Source organism: Trifolium pratense, linkage group LG4 (genome assembly GCF_020283565.1).
Source record: "Trifolium pratense cultivar HEN17-A07 linkage group LG4, ARS_RC_1.1, whole genome shotgun sequence".
Taxonomy (NCBI): Eukaryota; Viridiplantae; Streptophyta; class Magnoliopsida; order Fabales; family Fabaceae; genus Trifolium; species Trifolium pratense.
The window spans coordinates 36,925,808-36,949,072 of record NC_060062.1 but is presented as its reverse complement, the minus strand read 5'-3'; the positions used below and the strand labels follow the sequence as shown (position 1 = coordinate 36,949,072).

The following is a 23,265-nucleotide window of genomic DNA, read 5'->3' as shown; positions in this document are numbered from 1 at the left end:
GTTTTTTCCTTTCTCTCTTGTAACCAAAAAAAAAAAAACAACAAAAAATTGTTTTAAAAAAAAAACAAAAAATTGAAATGTTTACCCACAGATAATAAAAAAAAATTAAGAAAACTTTGGCAGAATGAAAAGGACATCAATAAAAAAGAAAATATATCAACTATTTTTTAAATGAAAAATCTCAAATTTCTTTGTTGTCCGACTTGCAACAATCGATATTTTTGTCCCCATAAACTTCCAAAATAATTAAACGTCTATGAAATTAAAAGGGTCGATCCAAATCATCCCCTCTAATAATATCGGTCGTTACAAAATATGAGATGAGATGACACGTTAACAAAAAATAATATACTCAACAATTTTTTTTTTAACATCAAAAGCATAGTACTTAGATGGATAAATAAGTACAAATAGTGTTATACCCACATTTTGAGATTAAGTATAAGAAGTATTAAACTCAAGCCACAGAACAAAAAATAAAAGAAAACTTTTTTTTTTTGATAAAAAAAGAAAAGAAAATTTCAACGAGGTTAGAAAGACAATATATCCTATCTAAATGTGATCTAAATTCAACGGGGGTTAGAAACTGGGTGTACCGACGTGCTCAATCCAAACCACTTGAATATTTTATACCACAATCCACAAGCAAAGGTGCATGTTCCAAATAAATGACTCTCCGATTCCGAAATCGTAGGGCACCACAAGTAATCCATTTGTTGGGTCTCGTAGAAAACTCCCCGTTTAAAGATATTTCCTTTTGTTGGTAGTCGACCGGGAAGAAGTTGCCAAGTAAAAACTATCACTTTAGAAGGTACATAGCTTTTCCAAAGTTGTTCCAATAGAGATAGTTTTTCAACATCCATAGCTACCGGTGAAGGTGAGATCGAGTTCAATAGATAACTATAAATTGAGTTAACCGTGAATGTACCTCCGTAGAATGGTGACATTTCCACTCATCCTTCGTTCTTGATAAATGGAATTGATTCAACAAAATTTTTCAAATCCTCAACCAATTCTTCTTCACACACCAAAAAGTTCGCACTACAAAAATATATCTTCCGATAAGAATTGCACTACAAAGACCAATATTTTCTTATAGATAGACAAAAAAATAATAATAAGTTAAAACTTATACACATAAATGGTAAATTTGTGTTCAAACCCCAACCATAACATCAAATCTAATAATTTCGTTATTTTTACCGATTGAGCTAAAATTTGTAGATAATTTGTCTGTTATTGGTACAATCATAAATATTTTTTTTTTAAGCCGGTACAATCATAAATTATTAGTTTGGTAAGTAACTAAAATTCTCATAAATATTTTTTAAAAAAACTTTATTGGTTACTACTACTACTATTTAGCTTTGCGTAAAAGACGCGCCACTCTTATTCACGATTGGACAAAGCATCCGATAATAGGACTAATACCAACCGATGCATGAAAATAAACTCAAAAAAATTAATTATTTTCCAGTGCAATACAAAAGCATATTCTATTCCTGTCCAAAAATAAACTTCACACTGACACTAACATTTTTGTTTTCGTGTCAATTTCTTAAAGCATTTCAATATCTCCATTAATAAAAACCACACCCTCTCTTCAATCACACACTCATCACATTCTCTTCTCTCCACACACATAACCGTTTCTCAATCGCTTCTTCATTTCTCTTAATCTTCTAGAACCTTCCTCAGCCATGGCTGCAACCGCAACCGCTACCGATACCAATCTCTCCAATCTCAAAACCGCTGTCGCTGGATTGGATCAAATCAGGTTCACATTTTCTCAATTTCAACCGTTTATTTTCGATTTCGGTTTACTTTGATCGAAACTGTTGAATTCACGATCTTTGATTTGAATCTGATCTGTGTTGTTTGTTGTAGTGAGAATGAGAAAAGCGGATTCATCAACCTTGTTTCTCGTTATCTCAGGTAAATCAACGATTTGAGCTTCACATTTTGATCTGTAATGTTACTTGAGAAATTTATGTAAATCGTTTATTTGTTTATGTATTTATTGATTGATTTGTTTTTTTTTCTTTTGTTAATCGTTGATTTATTTTGTATTTATTTATTTATTTATTTATTGATTTGAACGTGTTGTAGTGGCGAAGCTCAGCATGTAGAATGGAGTAAGATCCAGACTCCTACTGATGAAGTTGTTGTGCCTTATGACACTTTGGCGCCAACTCCTGCTGGTAATTAAATGTTAACAATAATCGTGTTTGGTTTAGTGTTGGTTGATTTGATTTTGTAACTTGTGTTGTGATGGAGTGATTTTGTTGCATTTACGTGAATCTAAATCGGTTTTCAGGTGCTACGGAGATTAAGAATCTGTTGGATAAACTTGTGGTGTTGAAGCTTAATGGAGGCTTAGGGACAACTATGGGTTGCACTGGTCCAAAGTATGTATATGCTGCCTATGTGTGAAATTCTGTTTGAGATTTGAAATTTAGATCATATATGAATAATGAGTTTGATTGATTATTAATATTCTGTTTTTAGAACTTGATGAGGATTAAAAGATTTACTACTTTTATTTAAGGAAAAATTGTGACATATGGTGGGATAATTTTTTTGCTGCAGGGTTGTTTTATTGTCTTAGAACATTTTTTTTTTGTGACCTTTATTTTTATGTAAGTTTTAATTTGTATGTAAATGAAATGCAGATCCGTCATTGAAGTTCGTGATGGGTTGACATTTTTAGATTTGATTGTCAAACAAATTGAGGTTATTTTCTGGCCGTTCTTTTTGCTTGATTTTTTGTTGTCCCCCCCCCCCCCTTTTCGCATGGACTTTCTACTGATAACTTCAACCTTGTAGAACCTCAATTCCAAATATGGAAGCAATGTTCCTTTGCTTTTGATGAACTCATTCAACACTCACGACGACACTCAAAAGGTACTCGGTATTTACCTTTTAGTTGTATCCACTCTGCTAAATAAAAATATAACCCGAATTGACATGTAAACTGACTGTGTGACTGTTTGTAGATTGTTGAAAAGTACCAAAACCACAATATTGAGATTCATACTTTTAACCAGGTTTGTAACTTTAATTTCTGGTTTTACGAAGTTATGGATTTTTGGTACTTTGAGCTTTTAACTTATTGTTTTGATGTTTTGTTGCACTATTTGAATTTATTCAGAGCCAGTATCCTCGATTAGTTGCTGATGATTTTTTGCCACTGCCTTCCAAAGGAAACACCGGCAAGGATGGGTGGTATGTTTTCATTTGTTTAGTGTTTTTACTCTACTATAATACTATTTTAGCCTATTGATTTCACAACTTTCACTAGATTTATGTCTTTCTCGTGTTTCTTTCAACTCACCAATAAATTAGTAAATGATTAATATAGATATACATCTAAAGATTCATGTTAATCTATCTCAAAATAATTCAAGCGAATGGCTTTTTGTGTAAAGCTCCTAATTAGTTTAGACCACTCAGATCACCCTGTCATTTTTTAGTTGCTAAATTCTTTGATGCTGGTTCTGTCAATATATTTTGGGTCTTGACCACATGTGTTCTATTTATGGATTTGTTCTTGGTGTATTCTTAGACCTCTAGTTGCCGTTCAAATTGCAACTAACTTATGTTTTCAAAGATGTGACTTAACACATGATTGTTCAGAGTAACATATTTTGATGCATCTTAAATTCTCTGTTTCTTCTGTATGATTTTTTCTTAAGATACAAAATGAATTGATTTATTATGGGTATAACATTTTTTTTATATAAAAGTGTTCTTCCTGTAAACAGACATACCAGATAATATGTAGTCATATGGTCAAATCCCCTTTGTTCCTCTAGCTTTCAGATAGATAATGCATCATTGGCTTTTAACTCCCTACATTAGCAATTATTCCCTTTTTGATTCATCAAACTGAGGTTTGTCATTTGTGGTATGCATATCACTTGTGTTCGGTACATAAACACCACGTGTCTGCTATCATGGAGATAAGTGGTCTGGATATAATTACCTTTTTTCCCATTAGATATAATTAACATTTGTTGCTTTGGGAAATATTGGTACTCTGTCAAGACCTGTTTTAGCATTCCTTGAACTTTTGAAGCCATAAGTTTACACACTTGCCGTAAGTGTTACTGTATGAGGCTTGCTAGTGTCATGGTTCAAATTTTATATTGTGTTAATGATGTGATACACCCAAGTAATATCATATTATGGTTATGTTCTTGGATGTCAAACTCTTAACTCAGAATTGTGTGTATACATCTTTGGGTATCAAAATCAGTTAACTTGTTTACAGAGTCATTTCTGTGCAACCTATCTTATGATTTGCAAATCAATTTTTAATTGTGAATGTTATGTTTGTGTATTCTGGTCCATTTTTTTTTTTTTTTGGTACAAATATTCTGGTCCATTCTATGTACCCATCTCAGTTTAATTTATTTGCTGCTTATAGACTTATACATTGGTATGCTTTATTACTAAATTATAATGTTGAGTATTTACCACAAACATAGTATCAGATTGCGTGTTAGGACAAACAAATTTACAATAAACAGAAGTAAAACAGAAACAACCAACTAACAACTACCCCAACTAACTATTGATTTGTATTCCTATCCGTTCTTCTATAGTAAAACTGCATAGGCTTAGATTGGTTCCTAACATTACATTTCGATTTTATAATTGGCATTTTAATTTCTGTATTAAATCTAGTGTAATTCCACAAGTTCACATAAATTAACACAACCTTGGTTATGTTGTATGTAGTACGTATGCTTTATGGTTGTTTTTACCCTGGATAGTACCTATGCTTTATGGTTGTTTTTACCCTGGAAAGTGCTCAAAGCTAGTTGAAACTAGCCGTGAGCCTATCTGCTGATAGAATTCCAAGTTTAGCTTATGAGTAAATATGTGCATAGGTACCCTCCTGGCCATGGAGATGTCTTCCCATCATTATCAAACAGTGGAAAACTTGATGCACTATTATCACAGGTTGACCCCAGAGCTCAATTTTTTTTATACTTGGACCGTCTTTTATTCATTATGACCAGTATCATTGATATCGTTTTATTTTCCCTTTTGTTCATACAGGGTAAAGAGTACGTGTTTGTTGCCAATTCAGATAACTTGGGAGCTATAGTTGACTTGAGTATCCTTAAATAATTTTCCATTAGTTCTTTCTTTTTTAAATGATTTTGGCTGTTACATACACATGAAAGGTCTGCCTTTAGTTTTATCTGTGTGCTTGACTCATTGATTTAGAAATCTTAAACCATCTGGTCGCGCACAAGAACGAATATTGTATGGAGGTATGGAAAGATGATTGTTATCAAGTAGTTTCCTTTTACTTAATTAGACTTACATTAGTTTAATATTTTTTTTGTTCATATTATGCAGGTGACACCAAAAACATTGGCCGATGTTAAGGGTGGCACTTTGATTTCTTATGAAGGAAGGGTTCAGGCATGTAATTTTGCTGATTTAATTTCTTCTGACCAATATTTCATCTGATTAATTTAGTACTCTAGTCATAGCAATATTGCATCTGATCCATTCTTTAATGCAGCTCCTGGAAATTGCACAAGTCCCAGATGAGCATGTAAGCTACTAATCTGTCTCTTATTCTTGCATCACCTATCTTACAAGTGTAGGCAACCGTTTCAGATGAATTACTTAGTTATGTAATGTTAATAATAGTTGTTTGAAAATAACGGTAGTGATTAAGCATTAATATATAGAGTGAGATGGTGTTGACTTGTTTTATTTCATTTTCTTTTTTGGTGAAGAACTCTATAAGTTGAACTGATGTGTTGTTTTACTAATCATGTCTATGATTAAACTTTTTAACAAAAAAGTGAAAGAGAAACCATATAAATCATGATTGTTTTTCTCATTGTCATTGAAGTTGCACTAGCTTTCCTTTCTTTAAATTTTTAAAGGTTGAAAAAAATGTACAATTTATTCTGGAGCATCGATCAAATACAACATAGCAATATACAGTGTCAGCTGTTACTTTGGTACCTACTGTCAAACTTTATAAGGAGTTCTTAATCTTATGCCAAAGCAATTGTATTTCATATTTTTGTTTACAAGCAGTTACAATTTTTTATAGTACGAACTATAATTATGAATGGTAAACATTTTTCAATCGAAATTTATACAATATTAACGCTGCCGATGATATATAGTTAAGAAACAGAACATAGTTTTGCAATTATTTCAACACTATTTATGGTGGAAGGGACATGTTTGTATATGATGTTTTAAGCCTTACCTTTCTGGGAGAGTCTAGAATAGATTTGCTAATTATTGCATTCACATGAAAATGCTATTCTATGCAGGTCGGTGAATTCAAGTCAATAGAGAAGTTCAAAATTTTCAACACAAATAATTTGTAAGTTTGCTGATTATTTCCTGATTGTTTTATATTACACATGCATAAGTAGGTATTAACAAATATCTACAGGTGGGTGAACTTGAGCGCAATCAAAAGACTTGTCGAAGCTGATGCTCTTAAGATGGAGATTATTCCCAATCCAAAGGTATAATCGGTTATTTTTTAAGTGATAGGCTATATTTTCTCTCAATGGGTGAAGGATGCTATATATCGTGAGTTAGTTGTTTGGCAAATATGTTTAGTTGTGAAATTGCTCACAAAATTTATGGATTTCTAGGAAGTTGATGGAGTTAAAGTTCTTCAGCTGGAAACTGCAGCTGGCGCAGCAATAAGGGTACTCACTGTTTATTAACTCAATAATAGTGTTCTCGCTGCTATAACTTTCTTCAAGTGCTTTTAAATTTTAATTTCACATCTTTTTTAACAGTTCTTTGACAAGGCTATTGGAATTAATGTTCCTCGATCCCGATTCCTTCCAGTGAAGGCAACTTCAGATTTGCTTCTTGTCCAGGTTCTAAGCTTTTCTGACACAAGGCATAACTTCTTGCTTCAAATTTGATTTAGTCTCTGATTTGACATGATTTGTTGACATCTTTTACAGTCAGACCTCTACACCTTGGAAGACGGATCTGTCATTCGGAACACAGCTAGGGCTAATCCTGAAAACCCTTCTATTGAACTTGGGCCAGAATTTAAGAAGGTTAAGATCTATATTATGGATTACTGTGTGTTATATGATAACTGTAATGCTAATTGTCTTAGCCTCCTTCACAGGTTAGCAACTTTTTGAGCCGCTTCAAGTCAATTCCTAGTATTGTTGAGCTCGACAGCCTAAAAGTGGCTGGTGATGTATGGTTCGGAGCTGGTGTCATCCTCAAGGTATTGGCTTTAATCCTTTCAATTGCATTTTGTTTCATATCAAGCTTGGGACTTTAATAACTCGGGCTATTCATTTAAATATCCTGTGAGTACAACTCAGTTGGTAGCTTCAGCCTGCAAGGACGGGGCCTGAGTTCAGACCTGGGATTCCCTAGTTCTCCACACTTAAGGTGTGTGAGGCTAGCCACTAGGCTACCTGACAAAACAAACTTAAGCCCCAATATAATGTGGCCAGTTTAGGGATGACAGTATTCCAAGACTTTACAAATTACAGCATTGACATATCCATGCAGCTGATCCCACCTAGTGGGAATAAATTTTGGTTGTTGTTTTTAGCTGCAAGAAACGAAGTCTGTTTCCTCAAAAATTATTCATCGTGATCATAGATGTCATAACTTATCCTTTTAGTGTTTTCCCTAAGTTCTTTGACCAATATATACATGTTGAAAGGTATATATAATGTCAATGTTACATTTAATCAATAGGAAGCTCGGGAATTGTTTTTGTAATGTTTGGTTGCTTGAAATATTAACCGTATACTGTTGAAAGATTCATCCAAAATTTCATAATATCTTGGTTGAAATAACTACCTTTCAACAAGAAACTGGGTAATCATTTAATGGTTTAAAGTAAACTTTAGCCCACTTAGTTTCCATCAATATGGATTTTGTTTCGATCTGGTCCCTATTTGACTATGACTTCAGGAGATCGAAAATGATCCTCATATTTTAAGATTGGAGTAAATATTCATTTTGGTCCATAGAATTGTCAATATTCTAAAATGATTACTTGAATTATAAAATTTAATCATGTTCGTTGTAACACCCTAACCCGTACTACCCTTAAAAACGTAATTTTAAAAACTTTTCAACAAGTGTAAAGGCAGAGTGCCACGCGGTAATTAAAACACAAAGCATACACACAGAGCGTCATGAATTTTAACATGAAAAGCAACAGCGGATTCAATCAACCAAGCATGCATATATATACATATATATATACATAAGCCAAATTCATCCCTAAGGATGTCACTTTTACAAGAACTAGCATAACAAAAAGGTAACACCGATATACGATGAAATCCAAGCGTAAACCCCGACTCGATGTTACATTACCAGAGCATTCACTAATTACAAACTCTAGTCAAAAGCTAGTACTAAGAGGAGTAATCTATGCTAAGTCTCCTCACCAAAAGGTACTTCAACACCACGCTAGAACAGCAGTCTAAACGTCGGCACAATCCTCAGCCTGAATATCTGAACCCCCAAAGGTCCAGCAAATAACACAAAGCAGAGAGTTAGAAAACATAATCGCATATCATACGAGCATAAGAAAGACCTTGCACTTTCGAACTACATCATACATATTCTAACTCACGCCAAAACATCGCACTAAACGATTATCAATTAATAAGGTTCAACACAATTCAACCAAATAATGTCACGTACCATTTATCAAATATATGCGCATTTACCCTAAGGTATCTAATGCCAATTAATTCACTGTCATGCCATCCCTAGACACGACTAAATGCATGTGGTACCAAGATGTCTCACCAATGGTGGACCAAGAACAGTTTTATATCATGCTGGATATGTCGGAACTTACCGAACCATCTTATCTCCCTTGGATAAGCCAAAACAGTTTTATATCCTGTTGGATAGCAGCTCTGGACTCATGGATTCATCTAATCCGATCCTCGGCTTCATTATGGACACATAATCCATTTTCGTTATTGGAACCCAAGTTTCCAATGTTCACATACAGTCATGAATGCATGATTACTTTTAAACACATCAAATACATGACGCTATCTAGCTCGAAGCTAATCATTCACTGATGCGGAAACACAATTCCAACATCTAACACATTAGGATAACACAATACCCTATCACTCAATTCATAATTATTCACATGATAATTATCTGCATACTCATTGTTATATACACAAGGTTTCATTTACACTTATGTCATAAAACATACATCATTCTCTTATCATTGCAAATTAATGCTAAAACATCTACATTGCTCACATTAAGCTACAACTTATTGCATACACGTTTATCATTCATATAACGATTAACAATAAACATTAACAGTATCAACATGTATCAACAATCATGTAAGGATACCCCTAAACCATGTTACAAGTGCCTAATCACACTTATAAACAATAACAAAAAGTTGCAGGTTCAGGACTGTTCGCTGAGCGAATCCAAAGCGAACAGGTAGCGAACTCATTCGCTAAGCGAATCTCAATTCGCTGTAGCGAACCACATCAGAGGATTACAGGTACATGGCGAACAGGTAGCGAACTTGTAGCGAGCTTATTCGCTGTAGCGAACTCCTGTTCGCTAAGCGAACTACACCAGAAAGAAAATCTGTTCTTGAGTTGTCTAAGGCGGTTTAACACTAAATCAACTCAAAAATTCATCCAAACATGTTATAAATTCATATAAACAGTCATTCCAAACATATATGGTATCAAGGAACATTAATCATCCCTTCCAAACATCCAAATACCTCAAATAATCAAAATCATGGCAATTACTTGAGTTTTAAGCAACTTTCATAAACTTTCCAAAAATGATCCAAACACATACATATTCATCATGGAATCAAACTAGTGATTAACACATACAAAGTGATGATGAAGAACATCATACTCACATACAAAAGCTTAATCAAAATCTAAAAGAAATTGAGTGGGAGAGTTCGGGAACGGAGACATAGACAATCTCCCCCCTCCTTGTCACTCAAGAATCATGAATTCTAATCTCTTACCTTAAGCAAAGATGATGATCCAAGCCTTCTCTTGCTCAAGCTTTCTCTTAGCCAAAACCCTAGCTCTTGCTCTCTCTAGCTTCTACTCACTCAAAGTTCAAGAAATGAAGTTATGAAACTATTCATAAGTTGGACTTGCTACTTATACTCATTCCCATGGTCATGAACCAAGCCCATTAGGCTTAGGCCCATTACCTCTCACGCCCCTCAAGCCCAAAACAAGGTTCTCGCGCCTAATAACTTACGATCGGCTAAATAATTATTCGTCGCTCACTAAAATAATAAAAGCCAATCAATAAATAAAATAACATTTAATAAAATATACGAATACGAAAAACGGGTCGTTACAATCCTACCCCCCTTAAAAGAATTTCGCCCTCGAAATTACCTAGAAACAGATCGGGATAAGAATCTCTCATCTTGCTTTCCAACTCCCACGTCGCATTCTCACCAGCCGGTCCTCCCCACACGACTTTCACGGATGCAATCTCTTTGTTTCTCAACCTCTTCACTTCTCTCCCTTCGATTCTCAAAGGCACAGTCTCGATGGTCAAGTCATCCCTTACTTGAACATCGTCCGATTCAATCACGTGTGTCGGATCAGACACATACTTGCGCAACTGTGATACATGAAAAACATCGTGCAAATTCGCCAATGATGGCGGTAATGCAATCCTATATGCAACTTTTCCAACTCTCTTCAAAATCTCAAACGGCCCAATAAACCTCGATGTCAACTTCCTTGACTTCAACGCACGTCCTACTCCCGTAGTCGATTTAACTCGTAGGAATACATGATCCCCCTCTTGGAATTCAATGTCCTTCCTCCTCTTATCATGATAACTCTTCTGTTGACTCTGAGACGCTTTCATCTTCTCACGAATCATCCGAATCTTCTCTGTTGTCTCTTGTACAATCTCTGGTCCAAGAATTGCACCTTCTCCAGTTTCATACCAACACAGAGGTGTCCTACACCTTCTCCCATACAAAGCCTCAAACGGTGCCATTCCGATACTAGAATGGTAACTGTTGTTGTATGTAAACTCTACTAACGGCAAACAAGAATCCCAATTCACGTTTTGCTCCAAAACACAAGCCCTCAACAAATCCTCTAAGGATTGTATCGTCCTCTCCGACTGGCCATCTGTCTGAGGATGATAAGCTGAACTCAACCTCAACTTCGTTCCTAAAGCTTCTTGCAAGCTTTCCCAAAATCTAGAAGTAAATCTCGGATCTCTATCCGAAATAATACTTGTTGGAATACCATGTAGCTTCACAATCTGCTCCACATAAATCTCGGCCAACTTAGGTACCAAAGTACCCTTCCTGATAGCAATGAAGTGAGCACACTTCGTCAGACGATCTACCACTACCCAAATCACCTCGTTACCTTTCTTGGTCTTCGGTAAACCTCCCACAAAATCCATTGCAATGCTATCCCATTTCCATTCGGGTATAAACATTGGTTGCAACAAACCAAACGGCTTCTGATGTTCAATCTTCGATTTCTGACAAGTTAAACATGAATAAACAAATTCAGAAATTTGCCTCTTCATTCCCGGCCACCAAAACAACTTCCTCAAATCCTGATACATCTTGGTTACTCCAGGATGAATACTCAAACCACTTCTGTGACCTTCTTCCATGATCATTCTCTTCATTTCGGGTACATCCGGTACACAAACTCTTCCGTGAAATCTCATGACTCCACTTTCGTCAATCTTGATATTAGTCTCCTTGCCTTCATTGATGAGTACCATCTTCTCCATCAATCTCTGATCCGATTTCTGACGTTCTTTAATATCTTCAAGAAAAGGATTCGTCAGTCTTAACATTCCAAGCTTCACACTTGAAGAAGTAACCTCACACACAAGACTCAAGTCTCGGAATTCTTCAATCAACTCCAACTCTCTCACCATCAATGATGACATATGCAAAGTTTTCCTACTTAATGCATCGGCCACCACATTGGCTTTTCCAGGGTGATAACTCAATTCAAAATCGTAGTCCTTTAAGAATTCGAGCCATCTTCGTTGCCTCATATTCAACTCCTTCTGGTCGAATAAGTACTTCAGACTCTTGTGATCGCTGAAAACTTCAAACCTCGATCCATACAAGTAGTGTCTCCACACTTTCAAAGTAAACACCACTGCGGCTAACTCCAAATCATGCGTCGGATAGTTCCTCTCGTGAACCTTCAGTTGCCTTGAAGCATATGCTACCACATTACCCCCTTGCATAAGCACTCCGCCAAGTCCTAACTTCGAAGCATCGCAATACACGACGAACGACTCTTTGGCATCAGGTAAAATCAACACGGGTGCAGTAGTCAACCTTCTCTTGAGTTCTTGGAAACTCTTCTCACAAATACCATCCCAAACAAACGCTTGATCTTTCCTCGTCAACTTGGTTAACGGTAAAGCCAACTTCGAAAAACCTTCGATGAATCTTCTATAATAACCGGCCAAACCAAGGAAACTTCTAATCTCCGAAACAGATTCCGGTGTTCCCCACTGTGACACAGCGTCAACCTTCGCAGGATCTACCGCGATTCCTCCACTTGAAATTATATGCCCTAGGAAACTCACCTCTTTCATCCAAAATTCACACTTCGACAACTTGGCATACAACTTCTTCTCCTTCAAGACTTGCAAAACAATCCTCAAGTGCTCCTCGTGCTCTTCCTCGGATTTTGAGTAAATCAAAATGTCGTCAATGAACACCACCACGAATCTATCCAAAAATGAATGGAAAATTCGGTTCATATACTCCATGAAAACTCCAGGTGCATTGGTCACACCAAACGGCATAACTGAATACTCGTAGTGCCCATACCTCGTCCTAAATGCAGTCTTAGGTATGTCTTCCGTCTTTACTCTAATCTGATGGTATCCAGATCTCAAATCTATCTTACTAAACACACAAGCTCCAACTAGTTGATCCATCAAATCATCTATCCTCGGAAGTGGATATTTATTCTTGATCGTCACTTTGTTCAACTGACGATAGTCTATACATAATCTCATGCTTCCATCTTTCTTCTTCACAAGCAATACCGGCGCTCCCCATGGCGAAACACTCGGTCGAACAAACCTCTTCTCAAGCAGCTCTTCAAGTTGCTTCTTCAACTCATTCAACTCTGACGCTGACATTCGATACGGCGCCATCGATATCGGACTAGTTCCAGGTACTAGGTCGATAGAAAACTCTACCTCTCGCTTTGGAGGCACGTCAGATATGTCATCCGGAAACACATCTGGGAATTCACAAACGATCGGTAACTCTTCTATCTTAACTCCTCCTTCGAGTTTCAATGATGCAAACATCATGAACATCTCGGCATGTTCTTTCAACGCTTCCGATACTTCCTTCCCACTCATCAAATGTAAGTTCTCCTCCGGCTTCGGAAAAACAACGGCCTTCTCACGACAGTTGATATGAATTCGATTAAAGATTAACCAATTCATACCAAAAATCACATCCATACCACTAAGTGGAATACATACTAAATCCATACCAAAATGCCTACCAAAAATGGTTACGGGGCAGTTACGACATACTTGTCGGGTAATCACTGAACCATTAGCAGGAGTTTCTATTTCCATCCTACCCATCATATCCGTTACTGGAATACTAAGACGCTTCGCACAATCCCAAGAAATAAAAGAATGCGTCGCTCCCGTATCTATAATCGCAATTAAAGGAGTGTTATAGATGAAACACGTACCTCTAATGAGATTGTCCTCAAGGCTAGCATCCTCTCCACTTAAAGCAAACACCTTGCCCATCACCTTCTTGGGCTTCTTACAAGTTATACTCTTGTGGCCTTCATCTCCACAATTGAAACACACCACTTTTCCTCTACAAACCTCGGTCTTGTGGCCCAGCTTTCCACAATTCTTACACCTATCTCCTTTCTTAGGGCAATCATAAGACATATGACCCCTTTCTCCACAGTTGTAACAACTTCCATTAACCGGCTTCTTACCACCACTTGTATTACCCCTACCGCGGTTATCATAAGGTTTTCCTCGCTCTTGTCCTTTCCCTTTTCGGTCATTCGCAGCCTTGTAGTAGTTCACCTTAGCTCTACCATCTTCATCACAAATCCTACTCTTGTTCACAAGGGTCGCAAAATCCCTTATCTGTGAAAATCCAATCATATGCTTAATGTCTGGACGTAGACCACTTTCAAACTTCACACACTTGTCGTTCTCCGCTTCCATAGTGTTGTAATGCGGGCTAAACGCACACAAGGTCTCAAACTTGACGGCATAGTCAGCTACCGTCATATTTCCCTGTTTCAACTCCATGAATTCCACCACTTTCTTGTTCTTCACATCCACAGGAAAATACTTAACCAAAAATTCTCTCTTAAACATTGCCCATGGTATAGCCATACCACCGGGTCCTAGCCTCAACTTGGCGTTCTTCCACCACACATTCGCTTCCTCGCGCAACACATATGTTCCAAGGGTTGTCTTCCCTTCCTCGGAACAATCCATTGCTTCAAAAATTATCTCAAGTTCCTCCAGCCACTTATGAGCTCCATCCGGGTTGTAACCTCCGGTAAATGTTGGCGGTTTCTGCTTCATGAACCTTTCCAACCTCATCTCTACCTCTCTTCCAGGTTGATGATCTCTAACCACAATGTTGGTGAGTGCGGCCAAAGCCTCCGCAATCTGAGCATTCGTTCTCGCAGCAGCCATGATTCCTGAACGAATCACAACTAGACGTTAGAAAGTACTAACAGTGTTCCCTACACATGCTCATACGGGGAAAAGAAAAGTCCTAATTGGTTCACATGAACCGACCTGCTCTGATACCACTATTGTAACACCCTAACCCGTACTACCCTTAAAAACGTAATTTTAAAAACTTTTCAACAAGTGTAAAGGCAGAGTGCCACGCGGTAATTAAAACACAAAGCATACACACAGAGCGTCATGAATTTTAACATGAAAAGCAACAGCGGATTCAATCAACCAAGCATGCATATATATACATATATATATACATAAGCCAAATTCATCCCTAAGGATGTCACTTTTACAAGAACTAGCATAACAAAAAGGTAACACCGATATACGATGAAATCCAAGCGTAAACCCCGACTCGATGTTACATTACCAGAGCATTCACTAATTACAAACTCTAGTCAAAAGCTAGTACTAAGAGGAGTAATCTATGCTAAGTCTCCTCACCAAAAGGTACTTCAACACCACGCTAGAACAGCAGTCTAAACGTCGGCACAATCCTCAGCCTGAATATCTGAACCCCCAAAGGTCCAGCAAATAACACAAAGCAGAGAGTTAGAAAACATAATCGCATATCATACGAGCATAAGAAAGACCTTGCACTTTCGAACTACATCATACATATTCTAACTCACGCCAAAACATCGCACTAAACGATTATCAATTAATAAGGTTCAACACAATTCAACCAAATAATGTCACGTACCATTTATCAAATATATGCGCATTTACCCTAAGGTATCTAATGCCAATTAATTCACTGTCATGCCATCCCTAGACACGACTAAATGCATGTGGTACCAAGATGTCTCACCAATGGTGGACCAAGAACAGTTTTATATCATGCTGGATATGTCGGAACTTACCGAACCATCTTATCTCCCTTGGATAAGCCAAAACAGTTTTATATCCTGTTGGATAGCAGCTCTGGACTCATGGATTCATCTAATCCGATCCTCGGCTTCATTATGGACACATAATCCATTTTCGTTATTGGAACCCAAGTTTCCAATGTTCACATACAGTCATGAATGCATGATTACTTTTAAACACATCAAATACATGACGCTATCTAGCTCGAAGCTAATCATTCACTGATGCGGAAACACAATTCCAACATCTAACACATTAGGATAACACAATACCCTATCACTCAATTCATAATTATTCACATGATAATTATCTGCATACTCATTGTTATATACACAAGGTTTCATTTACACTTATGTCATAAAACATACATCATTCTCTTATCATTGCAAATTAATGCTAAAACATCTACATTGCTCACATTAAGCTACAACTTATTGCATACACGTTTATCATTCATATAACGATTAACAATAAACATTAACAGTATCAACATGTATCAACAATCATGTAAGGATACCCCTAAACCATGTTACAAGTGCCTAATCACACTTATAAACAATAACAAAAAGTTGCAGGTTCAGGACTGTTCGCTGAGCGAATCCAAAGCGAACAGGTAGCGAACTCATTCGCTAAGCGAATCTCAATTCGCTGTAGCGAACCACATCAGAGGATTACAGGTACATGGCGAACAGGTAGCGAACTTGTAGCGAGCTTATTCGCTGTAGCGAACTCCTGTTCGCTAAGCGAACTACACCAGAAAGAAAATCTGTTCTTGAGTTGTCTAAGGCGGTTTAACACTAAATCAACTCAAAAATTCATCCAAACATGTTATAAATTCATATAAACAGTCATTCCAAACATATATGGTATCAAGGAACATTAATCATCCCTTCCAAACATCCAAATACCTCAAATAATCAAAATCATGGCAATTACTTGAGTTTTAAGCAACTTTCATAAACTTTCCAAAAATGATCCAAACACATACATATTCATCATGGAATCAAACTAGTGATTAACACATACAAAGTGATGATGAAGAACATCATACTCACATACAAAAGCTTAATCAAAATCTAAAAGAAATTGAGTGGGAGAGTTCGGGAACGGAGACATAGACAATCTCCCCCCTCCTTGTCACTCAAGAATCATGAATTCTAATCTCTTACCTTAAGCAAAGATGATGATCCAAGCCTTCTCTTGCTCAAGCTTTCTCTTAGCCAAAACCCTAGCTCTTGCTCTCTCTAGCTTCTACTCACTCAAAGTTCAAGAAATGAAGTTATGAAACTATTCATAAGTTGGACTTGCTACTTATACTCATTCCCATGGTCATGAACCAAGCCCATTAGGCTTAGGCCCATTACCTCTCACGCCCCTCAAGCCCAAAACAAGGTTCTCGCGCCTAATAACTTACGATCGGCTAAATAATTATTCGTCGCTCACTAAAATAATAAAAGCCAATCAATAAATAAAATAACATTTAATAAAATATACGAATACGAAAAACGGGTCGTTACATTCGTCTCTTCGTCTTGATAGGTTATAAAATGCATCCCTGATCTGGCATTAGTAACTTAATGTAATTACAGTACCTGCAAGTGCCAAATACTAACAGAGGATTAATCTGATTAATATTATGCAATTTAAGGACAAAGATCATTTTAAAAGATTGATAATTTAGAGGACAAGATTGATATGGCTCTACAATCGTAGATGTCAAATTGGGTATTTACTCTTTATGATTGATTGTATTGGTTCCTACTGTCTAACTTTTTAAGTTTGTTCGCTGTACACAACAAATAATATTATGGGGACCAAAACCCGAATGAAGGATAACTTTATAGACCATAATCTACTTTGAACCTTAATACTCCTTCTGGTCCTTAATATAAGAGACACTATGTTTTCTAGATTCATTGCAAATCCAATGTATCTAGTCAATAATATGAACTAGATACATTAGATTCTCAATGAATCTAAAAAGTAAAAATTCTCTTATATTAAGGACCAGAGGGAGTAGTATTTATTTTTTTGATGTACTAACTGGCCCAAAATCATTTTTACGAGGTTCTCAGTTTATTTTCTGACTGCTAGTAACGACTCTGCCTTTATGTTTTATTTTCTGATATTTGTTGTTTTTCTCGTGTCTTAACAGGGGAAAGTCAGTATCGTCGCGAAATCTGGTGTGAAGCTGGAAATTCCTGACGGAGCCGTAATTGCAAACAAGGTACTTAACACTACATGATTTATAGTCAGATTGATGTTGTCATGTGGCGACTCCACCTAGTGGGATAAGGCTTGTTGTAGGGAGATTGTCATGGTAATCGTCGGACTAATATGGTTGAATTGTATGCGCAGGAAATCAATGGCCCAGAGGACCTGTGAAGAAGCTAATGAGTTTTGATGTATCGGACTGTCTACAGTCATGAAAGTCATGTTATTTGAATCATGTATGTTTGATAGGAAAGGGAAATAAGAAGGCACTTTTTGTCGAGAGTGTGGAGCCTTGCTGGTTGTCTTGTGATTATGTTTAGAACAAAAAGTACCAAAAAGGTCGGCTATGATTTGAGTTCTTCCCGACTTCCCTTACATAAGTTTTCATGCATTTTGTGTAACAACGTTATCCATCTGATTTTGTCATATTCTATTATTCTACGTATATCCCCTCCTTAAGAAGTAATTAATGTATTAATCTCAGTAGTAATTTTAATAAAAGTTTATATGTAATGTCAACTTTTAAAAATTAAAGAAGTTTTTTTTTTTTAATAGAAAAATGGTAATTATATTTAGAAAGAAAGGTGCCTATTATAAAAATATAAAGAAATAAAGGTGCCTTGCTTAGTTGCTTTTTTTTTTTTGACAGATAAAGGTGCCTTTGCTTTGAATAAAATATAAGCAACAATAAAAAAAATTGAAAAGTTGATATATTCTGGATTATCATTTTGAATTATCTTCTTTTTCTCTTTTGATTAGATAAAAGGGAAATGCTTATTATCGCTTGATGATGTCTAATGCCTAGTGAATTTTCTTCATTGGTTGGTCGAACTTCAACACCCCATGTTTTCCTTTCTTTTCTTTTTTGCGGAAACCCCATGTTTTCCTTGAACAGCAGGACATTAAGTCTTTTCTTTCTTTAAAAATTGAAAGAAAAAAAATCCAGTGAACAATGGAACATAACCAAAACGTGATTAATAAACCTTTACTAGGACGAATTGTTGGAGAGAACTCGAGTTTAATGTTCAGTTCGAGGAAACAATTTTTAGTTAAACTTTATTTACTTTACGGCCAAACTCAATTATTGAGCACCTTCTCCTACGAACAAATGAGTTAATAATGTCGATATTCATTGGATTTCACAAAGGGGTGCTTTGTTATGAATAACTGTGTTCTAGATAGAAATGACAGAATAGAAAATAAAATAATTTAAATGGTAGTACGTATATAAAATAAGAATAAAACATGGTGATATCAAAAGTTTATATGAAAAATTAGCTATTTTGTATGAGTGGGTAGTTATTTTATGTGAGTGGGTGATTATTTTATTTTAAATAAAAATAAAGAAATAATATGGTTAAAATTGAAATAAAACATAAAAAACTATGAATTTTACTCTTCCTCCACCCCCCACATCTCTTTTCTCCCTTCCGGATTTTCATTTTTACCCTTGAATAACAACTTCGGAACAAGTTTTCTGAATTTTTTTCCTTGAATAAAAACTTCGGAACTTGTTTTCCGAATTTGAACTAGAAAAAATTCGAAAAACACGTTCCGAATTTTTTATTCAAGGGCAAAAGCCTTTTGTCAAATGCATTTTATTCTATCAAACAAACTTACAAGCTAGTTTATTACTAATCTATAAGTTAGTTTATTTGTGTTACCAAATAAGTACATAGTATTGAAAACTCAATTATTTGATTGAACAAAAATTCATAAAATTATAAATAAAATTGATTGAATTAATTCAAACAAAAGGTTGATATCTAAAGAAGAACTAACAATGATTGACCTCACGGTACATATACTAACATCTGCGCTGAATTGTTAGTATAAAATTATTTTACAATAATAAGCCTTAACAAAATTCACAAATGTTGCTGTGTCTCATGTCTGGAGTAGGAAGTTCTAGATCTAGGGAATAAAGGAAGAGCTGGTTAAATATTATCACTGAGGTTAGAATTTGAACTTCAAATTCATCACTTCTTTATATTTAATGTATTTGAAACTAGTTACTAGACTATCAGACAAAAAAAAAAAAAAAAAAAGAGAAAAAGGAGTTGTTGTATATATTTAAGTCATTCAATTGCCACTTGTGTCATTCATTTTTGAAAGCATTTCTCATCCAAATTACATACTCATTAAACTCGCATATAAATAGAATATAATAGAATAATAAATTGTTCGTAAATTTTAACTCAATTGACAATATGATATTGTTAGACTTAGACTGAATGCCTTCATTTGAATTCAAACTGAGATATCATAGTTGTGTGTGTAAATTTTTGGTGCACCACTTTTTTATTCCAATTTTATCATTAGTTTAAACAATTTTATTTTATTTTTTATAAGAATTTATAATTTTTATTTACCAAAAAATTAGGTAAATCTTTGTTAAATAATTGTGTAAGTAAAACAATTTTTTTTTTGAGAAAGAAACAAAACTTGTCCTGCTAATTTGTGCCTAGAGACACATATTTAGAGTATATGTTAACATTTTTCATCCTTAATTAAGTGATCAAAATTCTTAATTTATAGCATATGTTAACTTATTTAGAGTTTTCTCAAAAAAATAAAAGAGTTTAATTGATATGCACCGACAGTGTAAAATAGTTTTACACCATCGTCCAATAAAAAATCATTATTTTGCCATGTCATATCAAGAAAGTGGGGTGAAGTGTGGTGATGTGGCGGAAAACATGGTTGGTATTGGTTGACAGTGTAAAATTATTTTACACCGTCAGTACGTATCAATTAAATCCAAAATAAAAACTTATTTAGAGTGACAAAGTCTACCATGCACGAGCTATTTATTTTGTGTATAAGTGCATTGTGCATGATTTATATTATAACGAATACAAATTTTAGAAAATTCATCGTTAGATTGAAAGTTTATATCATATAGATCATCCATAAAATTTTTGAAAATCATTTAATATTTATTGAGACTCATCAAAATTAACAGTTTATGGGTTTTTATTAAATACCGTTAATTTTGATGGGTCTTAATAACATATCAAATGATTTTAAAAAAATTTTAAAATTTTTATGGATGATCTATATGATATAAACTTTCAATCCAACAATAATTTTTGTAAAATTCGTATTCATTATAATATAAATCACTACTTGTGCACAATGCACAACTTGAATGGTTTGTGCATGTTAGACAAAGCCTATTTAGAGTATGTTAACATTTTTCACGTGTGATATACTTTAGGCTTAAATATCACATTCGTGTACGTGTTTTTTTGGTTATAGTCCCTATATCGTTTTTTTTAAAAACGTCCCCAAATGTGCAAATCTCATTGATTTTCAAAAGCGCGTACATAGAGGGACGAATGTAATATTTAAACCATAGTTTAATTTTCAAAATTGTGACACTGCCACCCGCGCCAAGGCGCAGCTCCCCTCTACAAATAACACATTTTAGAGTCTTCTCTTCATCTCATTCTTTCTTTCTTGTGACTATTTTGTGAGTGATACTTTAAATTTCCAAACATTATTTTGCTGTGAGAAAATGGCAGGAAAGAGACAGAAGATTACTAAGAAAAGCACTGCTTCAGCCTCAGCCTCCTCTGTTACTGCTGCTGCTGTTGGTAACCGCTTCAGATCTGAGTTTCATCAAGCAAGGTATGATTCTAATATTTTGATGAGAAACTTTATTCCAGAGAGAGTGTTTGATCTGAAACAATTTGAGTTTCCCGAGATTCAACAAAATCTTACCACTAGAAACTGGGTCTACTTCCCTTCGGTTATTAAACCGGTTCATTTGGGCGTTGTGCGTGAATTTTATGCCAACGCTTATTTGCGAGACGAGGAGGAGAAAGAGTTTACTTCTATGGTCAGAGGAAAGGTTGTGCGGTATGATTGGGAAACCATTGATAGGTTGTTGCAGATAAATTATCAGGGAATTTGCAATGTTAGTTGCAGGAGAAGAATAAGAAAGGATGGTGTTGATTATGATGAGCTGCTGAATTTTTCGTGTCGTCCAGGGTCGGCTTGGATGAATTGCATCTCAAATGCAAACCCTAAAAACGCGGAGAATGTTTCGAAGAGGATGAGAACTAAAGATTTGAAGCCGGTAGCTAAGGCGTGGTGCTCGTTTTTCCACCAAACTGTTGAACTGTGCTCCAATGTTTCTGAATTGACTGTTAGTCAGGCTATGGGAGTTGTGGCCATCATGAAAGGTGAAGAGGTAAATGTTAGTAAGTTGATATCTGATGACATTTTCGGGTTGGCGCAGCATGACACGAACTTTTTGGGACATGCTGCTGTAATTAATAGGTTGTGTGAAGAGGCTGGAGTGGAGGATCTGTTGGGAGATGTCATCCTTAATCCGAAAAGGGCAATTAATTTTGATTGGATTAATAGGTATGTTCTTGAGGAGGAGAAAATTCAGCGTCGGGCAGAAGAACAGGCGCAACAGCAAGAGCAGCAGCCTCAACCACCACCTCAGCAGCCACAGGCAGAGGCGTCTCAGCCTCCTGACTTTGGGGATGAAATGACTGATGAGCATCGGGCTCAGGTGGAAAAGTTTTGCTGGATGCAGGATGTATGTGCTCATTTTAGAATCCCAGCGCCTTATCTGACGGCTCAGACAGATATGTGTTCTGCTGCTCAGCGCTTCAGAGAGTGATATTCTGCTCCCCAACCTCAGCAGCAACAGGCACAGCCGTCTCAGCCTAATGGCTTTGGAGAGGAAACGACTAGAGAGCATTGGGCACAGATGGGACCATTTTGCTGGATGCAGGATGTATGTGCTAGTTTGGGAATCCCAGCGACTTATCTGACGCATCAGACAGATAGGTGGGCTGCTGCTCAGCGCTTCAGAGAGAGAAATTTTGGCCCCCCACCATCACCTTAAAACCAATTGAAGAACTGGTTTATGAACCGGTTTGCAAAACTGGTAGTATGCAAGATCAAGACCAATTCACCAAATAGAACTAGTTTGGCTCTTTATGTAAACTAGTATCCTAAATGTTGTTTGCACGTTATTTTACATATATTATCTGTTATGTTTAATTGCATTTAGATTAAGTGCAACACATAATCTCTTTACATTCTATTGCTTGAAAGAAGGAGATATTTTCTTGTTTGTCTTGCAAAATCCTCATACTTCAATTAATGTTTCAGTTGTCAGGTGCTGAATATGTATGTGCAATACATTCTTATGTTGTTTTAATGGATTTCAACTTCACTTATGTATCCGAACTTTATTGTGTAATGAACAATTGTTTTCTTAAACATTAATGCTTTATTTTTAGATCAAAATTTACTTCAACTTATACCTACGTTATAACTGCTATACATTGGTTTCTTACTTCACAATGTTAACTGCATGTCACGTTATGCTACAAAAAATATTTAAACGGACACATGTGA

General features: G+C 35.8%; 1 protein-coding gene across 2 annotated transcripts; it reads left to right on the top strand.

The window, feature by feature from the left end:
* The first annotated feature begins 1,426 nt into the window (after window positions 1-1,426).
* Window positions 1,427-18,346, top strand: LOC123920786 (UTP--glucose-1-phosphate uridylyltransferase). 2 transcript variants are annotated; one of them, XM_045973103.1, is made up of 21 exons: window positions 1,427-1,777; window positions 1,888-1,935; window positions 2,110-2,201; window positions 2,318-2,408; window positions 2,673-2,733; window positions 2,827-2,904; window positions 2,997-3,047; window positions 3,152-3,225; window positions 4,896-4,968; window positions 5,068-5,125; window positions 5,239-5,285; window positions 5,374-5,439; window positions 5,543-5,575; window positions 6,318-6,370; window positions 6,443-6,518; window positions 6,651-6,707; window positions 6,801-6,884; window positions 6,975-7,073; window positions 7,148-7,252; window positions 17,822-17,893; window positions 18,025-18,346. In XM_045973103.1, the coding sequence occupies exons 1-21, from the start codon at window positions 1,701-1,703 to the stop codon at window positions 18,049-18,051; spliced, it is 1,422 nt and encodes a 473-aa protein (XP_045829059.1). In that variant the 5' UTR covers window positions 1,427-1,700; the 3' UTR covers window positions 18,052-18,346. The 2 variants fall into 2 exon arrangements, with proteins under 2 accessions (XP_045829059.1, XP_045829058.1); XM_045973102.1 differs by having other exon boundaries at window positions 1,488-1,777; window positions 4,896-5,125.
* Window positions 18,347-23,265: the final 4,919 nt, after the last annotated feature.

Coding starts and splice junctions, on each gene's coding strand:
- LOC123920786 (XM_045973102.1), top strand. CDS start 1,701: ATGGCTGCAACCGCAACCGCTACCGATACCAATCTCTCCAATCTCAAA. Junction 5,440..5,542: donor CTTATGAAGGAAGGGTTCAG/GCATGTAATTTT, acceptor TCTTTAATGCAG/CTCCTGGAAATTGCACAAGT. Junction 17,894..18,024: donor GAGCCGTAATTGCAAACAAG/GTACTTAACACT, acceptor TTGTATGCGCAG/GAAATCAATGGCCCAGAGGA.